Source organism: Pistacia vera, unplaced genomic scaffold (genome assembly GCF_008641045.1).
Source record: "Pistacia vera cultivar Batoury unplaced genomic scaffold, PisVer_v2 Contig529, whole genome shotgun sequence".
Taxonomy (NCBI): Eukaryota; Viridiplantae; Streptophyta; class Magnoliopsida; order Sapindales; family Anacardiaceae; genus Pistacia; species Pistacia vera.
Genome location: NW_022196367.1, coordinates 79,192 through 91,371, shown reverse-complemented (window position 1 = coordinate 91,371; position 12,180 = coordinate 79,192). Strand labels below are relative to the sequence as shown.

The 12,180-nt window shown below is 32.8% G+C and overlaps 1 protein-coding gene across 2 annotated transcripts; it reads left to right on the top strand.

Moving 5' to 3' along the window:
- The first annotated feature begins 4,427 nt into the window (after positions 1–4,427).
- LOC116107186 (aspartic proteinase-like protein 2) lies at positions 4,428–11,863 on the top strand. 2 transcript variants are annotated; one of them, XM_031393488.1, is made up of 10 exons: positions 4,428–4,861; positions 6,058–6,187; positions 6,346–6,593; positions 7,437–7,664; positions 8,423–8,585; positions 8,668–8,741; positions 8,960–9,050; positions 10,153–10,228; positions 10,729–10,800; positions 11,675–11,863. In XM_031393488.1, exons 1-10 carry the CDS (start codon positions 4,629–4,631, stop codon positions 11,827–11,829), a joined length of 1,470 nt encoding a protein of 489 aa, XP_031249348.1. In that variant the 5' UTR covers positions 4,428–4,628; the 3' UTR covers positions 11,830–11,863. The 2 variants fall into 2 exon arrangements, with proteins under 2 accessions (XP_031249348.1, XP_031249349.1); XM_031393489.1 differs by lacking the exon at positions 10,729–10,800.
- Positions 11,864–12,180: the final 317 nt, after the last annotated feature.

Sequence of the window (12,180 nt, the reverse complement as noted above, 5' to 3'; positions counted from 1 at the left end):
CTTAGCAACTTGATGCTAAAAGGGTGCCAAAGCTGCTTGTAGAATATAAGCTAAAGTTTAGAAACATGGCATGTGAGGTGAGACCCAATTCATTCATTTATGCCCCAACTTTTATTATAAATTCAACATTCACATGGATTTTTAATGCACAAATTTAGTTACCATTTCTAATCATCCATAAGTTGGGATTTGACATCTCGCCTATATCTCATAAATATAGTAACATTGTGCCATTTTTTTTTTTTTTTTTCATATATGAGAAGATTTGGGTGCAAAGGGGTCCAACAGTGGTTCAATTGGGTTCCTGAGTTGGAATCTCTCATAGATACTAATAAGGATAGTTATCGAGGAGATTTACCTGATTGTTCAATTCAGGACTCCAGAGGATTAGTTGAGGTGTGCGTAAGTTGGCTCAGACACCTCCGGTCACAAAAAAAAAAAAAAAAAAAAGATTTGGGTGTATTTGGAATTCAATATTAATGAAATTTAGCATTTTACCCGAATATTAAAAAAAAAAAATGATCTCTTAAAATGAATTTTGATTGAATTTTTTTTTTTTTATAATTACACTAATATATTCATCCAAAATTAAAAAATATAATTAAATTTTACGTAAAAACTATTAAATCTTTAAGTGTTTCGGCGATTTTTAAAAACTATTATACACTCCTATAATAAAGGGAGTTTTTTTGATACATTTACAAAAATGGTTTTTATAATCTCGATTTTTTTTTTAATTTTATGAATTTTTAATAATTTCCAAGATATTTAGTAATTTTTAAAAATAATTAGATTTTTTTGGACTTACCGTTCTTCAAGGGTGGAAAAAATTGAACTTAATTAAATAAATGCTTTAATAAATCTAATAAAACATTTAACACCTATTGAATAAATGATAATTGGACCCACAAATCAATGAGGAAGTTTCGGAACAGAAACAAATCTAAGGATTTTGACTTCAAAACAAAGTACTTTATACTATGAACAAATGGAATTTGGGTGGAAAGAATATCAATTAGGTCCATACAATATTTACATATCTATTCAACCCCTTTTTTTACCTCCACTTTATTATATCATTCACCCTACGTATCAATTATTATATATCATTTTATTTCTTCTTTTTCTAAATTAGAAAAATCTACAAGACCCCTTAAGGTTTGTTATATGGCAAAGTTACCCTTATCATTTCAATAACATCACAAATTTCTCTTGAAATTTATCATTCATATCAAATTAGCATTGTTAATGTTTTGTTAAGATTTTGATGATTAATTTAACAATTAAATGTAAAACATGTTATTTTGATGACAAAAACCTTAATAGAAAAGTGACAATAGAGAGTAAAAAAGAGAGAAACTGTTAATTAATGATATCTTGTGGAGATATATGAACTCAATCTTTATATTTATAAAAATGATGTGGGAAAATATATATTAACTCAATTTCATATTTAGAAAATTTTATGGATGAATAGTATAATAAATATAAAGGGGTTTAAGTGATATTTACCAGTCATTAATACGCCACTTAATAAAGCGAAAAGAGGAAGAGAAGAGAGTAACAACCACGTGTAGAAACAACTAACAAGCAAAGCAAAGGAGGTGTTCCAACGGCAAAAGCCAAAGCATAAAATTATAAACAAATCCACAAACCGAGCAAGATGTGCTTTATCAAAATGCATACGTAACATATAAATTATCTTTATTGGGGTAAAATATTATTTCACTTCGATAAGATGAATCAATATTATTCCGATGAAATTAATAGTAAAACGTCTTAATTAGAGAATTATATATATGGTATATGAACTTTTTGTATATGTAACTTTTTTTTTGGGGGGGGGGGGGGGGGGGGGGGGGGGGGGGGGGGGGCGGGGGGGGGGGGGATGATCGGAGGTGTCAGGGTCGACTTATGTGTAAATCAATTAATCCCTTAAGACCCTAAAACTATCAACTGGATAAGAGCTCCAGTGGTTACTCCTAGTGGCAACTGTGGGGACTTGAACTCGAAAAACTATGTTAAATTATTTTCTTGCTCTTTTACCTTCTAGAGGACTTGAACTTGGGAGACTATGTTTGATCATTTTCTTGGAAGACCTTGTTAGATCCTCCTCTTATTCTTTTACCATCAAAGGGACTCAAACTTGAGAGACCGTGTTAGATCCTCTTTTACTTTTTTACTATCATACCACCTAGTGGTGGTTTATGCAAAAATATTCATTTACCACAAATGCACATTATTGAAAAAATAGTCTTCAAGGACTTAGCAATGGTGTCGGAGAAGATGATACATTGTTAAAAACAGGATTCTTTGACGCCAAACACGACATCATTCCTAAGCTAGGAAAAGCAGGTCAAGAAAACAGTTTATTGGATTCATATCAACATTGTTGGAGAATTATTTTAATATTAGCCATTTCTTGTGTTAGGGTTCATCTACATTATGAAGATGTATAACGTTATCCATGATATGAACTTTTTGTTATGTATATATATTGTAACCGAGATGTTCAGGCTAGTTTGCACGCACCTCAACTAATCCCCAAGGTCTATTGACTACCCTATAAGCTCAAAGGATCAAGGTACGTCATAATGTTATGGTGGTAAGTGACTCTAAGGTTTGAACCCAATAACTCAAGGAAGGGAGCAAATCTTCTTGACTGCCAGACTAACCCCTTGAGGTTAAAATTATAGTATAAACATATATTCACATCACGTAAAAGGGTTTATAAGGATGTTATATATGTACATCTCTAGCGAAAAGAGTTTAAGATTTAATTTATAATGAAGGATCTGGGTCTCATAAATAAATGGATATGTTTTGAGTAAAGAATGTTTGCGTGCAACTTAAAAACAAAATCAACAATCTATCCATTTTCTTTTCTCTACAAAAATACCATCCAATTTTATCGGCTTGACATATACAATGCAATCCAGTGATAAAACTTGAGTAACTTGAAGACATAGTCATTGTCAATTTGTCATAACCTAAGGAATAATACTATACCAATAACCATTTCTCACAAACTTTCTCTCACAACCTTGACGTAACAACTCGCAATTAATTAGTAAGAGTTATGTGGGACCTGTTGTGAACTGATCAATTGCGAGCTGCCACGTCAGGGTTGTGAGAGAAAGTTGGTGAGAGAGGGTTGTTGGTGTAGTATTATACTAACCTAAGACTTTTGTTTTTTCATGTTCATAAACTTGAAGACATAATCATTTTTATAAACAACCCTTATGATTAGCCCAATGTTTTTATATAATAATAAAATTATTTACTTCATAGATTAAAAAAAAAAAAAAAAAACTCTCAGGTTATTAGAGAAAGGAGCATGGAATCCAGTTCATAAAAGCTTCGGTTCCCATAACTAAATGGTCTTATTTGACACGGCCTATTCAAGTAGAACTTATAAAAGAAGAGTTTATTAGAGAATGATTCATGAAAATATAACTTTTACGAAAAAGTTGAATGAATAGATAAAACCCAACCAAAAGGGTCTAAATAGAGTCAATATAAAATGTTTGTGTGAAATAAAAGGGAGAAGGACATTTTCCCACCCAAGGTTTGGCAAAACGACACTTTCCCACCCGTTAAGTTTCAAAATGATACTTTCTCACATTTCGTTAGGTTCTGCTAGTATTCTCTATTAATATTTAATCAAAATAGCGAAAATACCCTTAAATAGTTTATTATAAATTAAAATTTAGTTAAGCTAAAATTTTTACTCAATTATTTATTAGTTTAAATATAAAGATATATTTTTTCCTTTGTTTATTTAATTAATTATGAATATTGATTTTCTATATTAATTAGTAAAATGAAAATCATTATATTATGAAAAACATTATAAATTTAGTAGATTATTGAATAATAATAATGAGATATTGATGACCTTATAAATAAATAAATAAATATTAAGGTCATTTAATTTTAAACAATTTTATAACATTATTCCTAAGTTTTTAGGTGGGGTTAATTATTTTTTCTTTTTTGACTTTTTAATAGTTGATTTTTTGGTTAATTAAAAAATAATGAAAAATTTATAAAGTCAAATATTTAAGGGTATTGTCGTCTTTTTAATAAAATATTAATGAAAAACATAATAGAACCTAACAAAGGGTGAGACAGTGTCACTTTGAAACTTGAAGGGTGGGAAGTTTATTTCACCAAACCTTGGGTGGGAAAATGTCGTTCTCGTTCTCCCGAAATAAAAAGCAAATTTTGCGGATCTGGCCGAGGCGTGACACAATATTTTACCTCAGTCCATCTGTAATTTTTTATGAAAAGAATTTAAAATTTTTGATTTTGACTTGAAGACATCGTTGTCACGGCCTAAGACTTTTGTCATGTCTGTATCGTGTCGTATACAAATCTAAGAAGCCCAATGTACAAGAAGGAGATTTACTAAAAATACTCGACGACATAATATACATTCATTACATTTTACCACAACACAAAAATTTCTGTTGTCTGCCGTTGAAAACGCGCTTAGTCGTTTATTTTCTTTCTTTGAATCTTTTCCTTTCATGGGTTTGCCTTCTTCTTCCCAATAACCCCACAAAAAAAAGGAGCAAAAAGGGCCTCAAAAACCCATTAAAAAGGATACAAATCTTGGCGGTGGAATGGGTTTGAGGCGGCTCCCAGTGGCTCTTGTTCTGGCGGTGGTTCTGTTGGTGGCTTGCGGTGGCGTTGGTGTTGCTGGGAACTATGTGTTTAAAGTTGAGAATAAATTTAAGTTGGGTGGCAAAGAGAGGAGCTTGAGTGCTCTTAAGGAACATGATTCTCTTCGCCATGGAAGAGTTTTGGCAGCCGTTGATGTTCCTTTGGGGGGCAATGGCCACCCCTCTGCAACTGGGTATGTTTTTGTAATGTATTTAGATTGTTTTATGTGTTTACTTGTTTGTAAAGGTTGATTCTTTGATGGATTTGATTTTGAAGATTTAGTTTTGGTTATTCTGTGGGTAACGTGTTTGTATATTTGTATATGTTTTTATGTTTTTGTGGTTGATTTCAGCTGGATTTGGTTTAGAAATATCCTAATTATGCTAATCTTTGAGGGTAATTACCTTTAATAAGTTAGTAAATATATTCTTTCGTTAGCTCGTTTAGTTGTTTATGTAATTTTTATGATTGATTTCAGCTGGATTTGGATTAGAAAGATGTTGTTTATGTTTGTCTTTAAGGGTAGTTAACCTTAATAAGTTTGCATATGAATTCTTTTTGCCATCTTGTTTATTTGTTTATATAATTTTTATGATTGTTTTCAAATAGATTTGGTGTAGAATGATGTTAGATTATGCTTAAGGGCAATTACTTTTAATAATTCCGAGGGGTTAGTCGATTGCTTAGGCATTTGGTTTGTTCCACCAAGATAGAGTTTGGTTCCTCTTCAGGTCCATCTAGGATCTAGCTGCAAATATGAGTTTCATTTTTTTCAAAAATTTTAAAGGCTTTGCTGGGTTGCTGGGGGTGTGTTTTGAACTTGTGTTTGCTAAATGGGTTGGAGAATTCTTTCTCATCCGAGAAAGCCCTTAATTATCCTTATGGTTTGTATTGATGAAATATTTTTGGGTGTAATGTATATGTCCGACTTAGATGCGATAGCTCTATCCTTACAACTGTATGATTTTTTTTGTTTATATGCATACTTCTTTGCATTTATGTTCTCTGTTTTAGAAGAAATAATGTTTATTGATGTTAGAGGTGCATTTGTGCATGTTTTTCTAATTCTTCTGCTTTGTGTAAGCGGTTGACTTGGTACATTCATTTAAAAAAGAGCTTCTGTCTCAATTTCATGATGTTTTCAGTTGGTTTGTTGGAATTGTTTCAAACTTATGAGTATCTTGTCATGTCGTCATTGAGGTAAAAAGTTGCTAAGTGTCAGCCCAATAAATATTATGGGTGTTTGACGGCAAAAATATAAAACTAATAGTGTTGTTTTTGGCGTTATAATATGTGTTGTTACAATTGTAAGCGTTCTTCCTGCAAACAAACATATGCATGTGTAGTGTGTTTCAGGTACTAATATTGTTCAGTCTGTTTATTGATTAGGCTTTATTTTACTAAAATTGGTCTGGGAACTCCATCAAAGGACTATTACGTGCAAGTTGATACGGGAAGTGATCTTTTATGGGTGAATTGTGTTGGCTGCGATAGGTGTCCCACAAAAAGTGACCTTGGTGTATGCTTCCTCAACTGAACTTTTTTATCCACATTTGGGTCAAATGTGTCATATTAACGCATATTAACTTTAAGCATTAATTGTTATCGTACTTGGTCTTTTGAATTCTGGTGAACTTTTATTTCTAAGATATATGTCAATGTGATCTTGTTCTGCAGATAAAACTGACTCTATTCGATCCAGCGAAATCTAAAACTTCAGGTCAGGTTAATTGTGGTGATGTTTTTTGCGTTGACCAGTACGGTGGTCAACTCTCTGGTTGCAAGCCTGGGGTGCGCTGCCAATATTCTGTTGCTTATGGAGATGGAAGTGCTACTTCTGGAGACTTTGTGAAGGATGTTATTCAGCTAGAACAAGCAAGTGGAAACCATGAAACTTCACCATTAAATGCAAGTGTAATATTTGGGTGAGTCAGTGTTTTCAATATTATGATATTTATTGTCTCTCTCTTTAAACTGGGAGGCTTTGGTGTATGAATGTGTAAAATGGTTTTATAATGATGTTCATCTGTTGTGGCCTAGGACTGTAGTTCAATCAACTAGAGGTTATGTTGTGCAGGGAACTCATTTCATATACAACAACATATTCTATTCTCTAACATTTCAGTCACAATGGTGTCATGTTTTTTATGTAAGATACAAATTTCTTGAATTGTTTCCTCACAAACTTAATCATGCTCTAAAAAGTTTCATCAACCTGAGCTTTGATGTAATCGTTTTTTCTCATGGACTCCATGAAGGCCCCTAGTCCTTGACTCATGGTACATTTTGAATAAAAAAGGAAATTGGGATATTATTTTCCGGAGACCCTTAAAGTAGAAAAGTTCTTTTCACAACTTTAAAATATAGATCGTTATCGATTGATTGATGTGGAATCTGTCTAGTTTGACAATGTCAATTCTAAATCCAAGCAGTAGGTGCATTTTATGAGACACAGAATAAGATTATATCTCAGTCGTGAATAATTTTCTAGTATCTTGTTTTCTCTTCTTACTTCTTTGATGGTGTTGCATTTATTCGGTTAATCTCATTGATAATTATAATTCGGTTTTTTTCTTTTTCTTCAATATTATATTCATTTTCCCCTCTCCGTATCCCATTAAATTACATGTTTTTATGTTAGGGCCAAACGGTTTCAACTTTTGAGAGCTGTTCTCTGGCTTTCGTATGTGCTTGAGAATCTTGTTTTTCCAGTTAAATAAACTATGGTTATAATAGTAAATATAACAAAAGTTCCTTTTGCTGGATAGCTGCGGCAATAAACAAACTGGGGACCTAGGTTCATCTTCTGAAGCAGCTGTAGATGGGATACTTGGATTTGGACAAGCAAATTCATCCATGCTTTCACAGCTGACTGCTGCTGGAAAAGTCAAAAAGGAGTTTGCACACTGCTTGGATGTTGTAAAAGGAGGTGGAATCTTCGCCATTGGAGATATTGTGCAACCAGTTGTTAAAACAACTCCATTAGTAGCAAATATGTATGCGAATCTAACTTAACTTTCTTCATTTGGGTGCTATTTATTGTTTTTATGAATGATAGCTTGTTATCCATACAGGTATGGGAAAAAGGACTAGGATATTTTTATGTTTTAGTTAAAAAGAGTTGACACAAAACGTTGTCTTACATATTATAGGCACCTTATATTTTAGTCATTTATGCCGATTGATGATATTGAATTAATGGAGTTTGTACATGTCTTGGACTGTGCATCGTAGTATATTCGAACCTGTGCTGGTGGGATGTTTACTGTTCAGCACATTGTACTTAAGGAAAATCTTAATACGATATGTGCAATTCGAGGTGACATTTATTGATGCTTATTCTCTATTGTATGAATCGTGATCATTCAGAACGTAAAACACTGTTTCTAAAAATGGAGCTTCTGATTTACTTGCTTATCATGGATCACTTCTAATTCAAGAAAAGGGAGCTTTCTCCTCCTGAAAAATTTACAAAAGAAAACATTAAGTACAAGTGATATGCAAGACCTTTCATGGCACATATCTGTTATTGAATATATTGTATTACTCTGATTTCATCCTTATATTTTAGTTTAAGCCATTGTTATGAGTACATGAGGTTTGGATTAGGATTTGTAGAACTTTTGGTTATATTTGCTTTACTTGTGTTTTCACTTTCATTGAGTTCTGGTTTAAAGCTTCGGTTTCTATATCCTTGATCAGGGGATCTTGGTTCAGTGATTTTTCATAGTGATAGTTCTGTCAACAATTTCAGGCCTCATTACAATGTTAAACTGACGGCAATTGAGGTGGGTGGTACTATGTTAGATCTGCCAACATATTTATTTGACACTGGAAGTCAGAGAGGAACAATAATAGACAGTGGTACAACTTTGGCATATCTTCCATCGGTGGTCTATGAACCAATGATGGATAAGGTACGTGAAACTTTCTACCACTTACAAATTCTAATTTTTTTCATGAATATGTTAATAACATAATATCTTTTCTATAGTTTAGATTTTGGCTAAGCAGCCTGGATTGAAAATGCACACTATTGAGGATCAGTTTTCTTGTTTTGAGTTCACCCGAAAGTAAGTATTTTCTGTTTCTAGCAATGCTTAGTATTGCTGTTTTGTCTTTGACGCCATCATTGTTGCATTTGTGGTGCTTATTGTTACAATATTTTGCTCTTGGGCTTGTCTAAATGCATTGAACTACTGAATTGGTGTTGCATCGTCAGTTTTTGAGTAGTACTTCAATGTTCTTACTGAGATCTTCCTCATTTTGTTTCTTTGCACAATTATGGCAGTGTTGACGATGCTTTTCCACCAGTTGTTTTCCATTTTGATGGTTCTCTTACTTTGACGGCTTACCCTCATGATTATTTCTTCAAAATTCGTGTAAGTAAAGTTTTTTTTTTTATAATTTTAGTGAGAATCTTCATGTGCTATGCTTGAATTTATGATCGGCTGTCAAGTTTCTTTCTCTTAAGTGCTTAAGATTGAGCATGTATGTATTAAACTCATTATTCTTTAGAAATACTACATGGAAAGTAATATTCCGTTGATTTTGAAGAATAGTGTCTGAACTTTCAGTTTTTAATCTAGATATGTTAGTCCGGAGTTCCTGTTCTACTTTTCTAGATATCTTATTCTGAAATATTAACTCTTTCTCCTTTGTGTCAGTATACCTTAACTATGTAATTTTCTTCTTACTTGGCATCTTGGTAGTGTTTGGATTGGCATGCTTGTGTAATGGTTTATTTTGTAGTTAGTTAGTGCAGGAAGCACCAGGTATAGACCTTTGATGGTACTAATCAGGCTAATATCAGACAGAAATTGTAGATAAACTTAACCATCTAACTTGTGTTTGACTTGAATTATCTATTCAATCTATGTAATTCGTGAAAGAGTATTACTCACAATGGTGTCATTTTGATTCTTTGCTCTTCAATTTACTTTAATTGATATATGGAAATCCAATCTAGATATGAAATTTATTGTTTACTTGGCTTTCTCGAAAATAGGTATTTCACAATTTTGAAAAAACTGTTTGTTTATAGTGCATCCGTTTACCTAGATGCTCTTACATACATCAAATAATCTTCTGAATGACCTGCGCATGGTGTTCAATTTTGGAAGTTTTGCAAACCTTTTTGTGACTTTATTAATTGTGTTTGGCTCATAGAAGTTGTAAGAAGTCGCTGTTATCAGTGTTTTTGTAAGCTTCAAATCCGTGAACTAGTTCATAAAATTATTTTATAGATAATCTATTGACAGTCACCATTATCAACAAAAGATTGTTAATTCTGTTCTTCCAGTTGTAAGAAACAGAAAATTGCAAATTTTTTTTTGTAGGGAATTATCATTGTTATTTTTTTATCAATTTTTTCGGAGTGGTCTTTGTGCAGTTTTGTATCTTAATGAAGACTCCATCTTCAGAATTTTTATATTATTTTCAATGAGTGTTCCATTAATATACTGTTTTCATGACCTTCCACAGGAAAATATATGGTGTATTGGTTGGCAGAACGGTGGTCTTCAAAGTCGTGATGGGAGGGAGCTGATTTTATTGGGAGGTACCGTCTAGAATTGCTTATTGAAAAATTAATGTTTCCTTCTTGCTCAGTCAATGTAGGTAAAACATACCAAATTAGCCATCAATTAAGTTTAGCACACGATTATTGTTGTGGCTTTAATCCTTGAATCTTGATTGCTAAAGCTTACTGTTCAAATTAGACACTCATAATCTGCCATTATAATGCTTTAGGCAAGTTAAACATGAAGTTTCAAATCGTCAAAATACTTTGTTTATGATACTTGAGGGATAAGTAGTTCACCAATGAAATGATGCACTTAAATTACTGTCTCATTTACTTGTTATATAGGCTGTGCTGCACAATTTTTATTTGTGGTTAAGTTTTATACTTATGACTGACAATAAAATATAACTCTCCGGTCCTCGATGATAGATGATTTGACTAACAATGGATTATGTTACACAACGAAAGAGAAGTAGAAGATGATTGGTTGCACACCATTGTTCGTCCATTAATTTTTACAATTCTTTCTAATGCAGATTTGGTGCTTTCTGGCAAACTAGTTGTATATGATGTAGCAAATCAGACCATTGGATGGACTGACTATAATTGTGAGTATCTTTTATATTTCAATGAAATATCTGCATGGTGCTGAAAATCTTTTCTTCAGTATGTAATTAGGATGCTCTCTTTGTATTTTTAAGAACCAACCTTTTCTCTACTGGGTTGTATCTTGAACCATGGGATGTGTTGCTATATTGATGGTGGATGCTTGGTCTTCAATGCTATTTGTGTAGATGCTTGTCTTCTACTCTTTTGCTCTTCCATGGACATGCGTCTAATTGCTCACCTACTTTTATGGTTAATCTTAAAGCATGAATGCAAGGCTCAAGAACCATTTACGACGCCAAGTAATTGCAACATTTTTAGAAAAATAATGATATTTAATCAAAGAAATACTTGTACCTTTGATATTAACAAATGTTACCTTGTGGGGTTTCCTCTAACAGACTTATGTACCAGAACTTAGCGAGTGCTTAGCGTACACATGCATTCAAGTACATATAGATCATAAAATCTATGAACTTTATTTAGCAGTTGCTCCATTTTGATTACAGTGAAGGTGTTATTACGAATGTGAAACTTTGGAAAAGGGAGCTTAAGCATAGTTATTTAGAAGCAATTAACCTAGTTCTTCTTTTCAAGAGGAAACCAATCAGGGTAGAAACCGCTGCATCTTTCAGCCGATTTTCCCATCTCCAGATCATTGAAAATTGCACTATATATAAATCATGTCTGCCTGTATGTTGCTTAACATTATGCAATAACTCGGTCCTGGAACTTCGAGCAAGTCTAGACACATCTTGTTATTAACAGTAGTGTGTCCACATGCTGTTCTCTGTCATAGCCAGCTCAGTTATTATAAGAGCACACAGTTTATTGTCAGATATTGATTTACATATATGTTGTTACGGTTGCTTTCAGGCTCTTCAAGCATCAAAGTGAAGGACGAAAAAACCGGCACAGTATATTCTGTTGGCTCTCACAATCTTTCTTCAGCTATAGGTTTGAAAGTTGGAAATTTTTTAACGTTATTGACAATATTGTTTGCTTTGCTGCAAATTTTTTGTGTACATTAGCTTTTGCATCAATGTGGTACAGCATTTTCTAATTTGTTGTTCCATAGTTAACAAAAACAGGAAGGTTGCTCGATATAATTTATTCTTGAATACAAGCCATGAATTGATTTTTTTTAATCCGTTGTTTCTAATTACTCTGGTCAATAAAGTGTTTAATTTGGATTTATGTTTTATACGTTATCTTGGGCGATGATTTTCCTGTCTTCTTTCAGAAATATTTGTCTTCCATCGGAAGATTTAAACATGTTCTTAGTTTTATGGATAAGTAGTTACCGCGATGAGTTGTAGGGTTTAATAGTAGTCCTTAGTTCTCGAGTTCTCGGTATACATGCAAGTAGTGAGCTCAAGAGG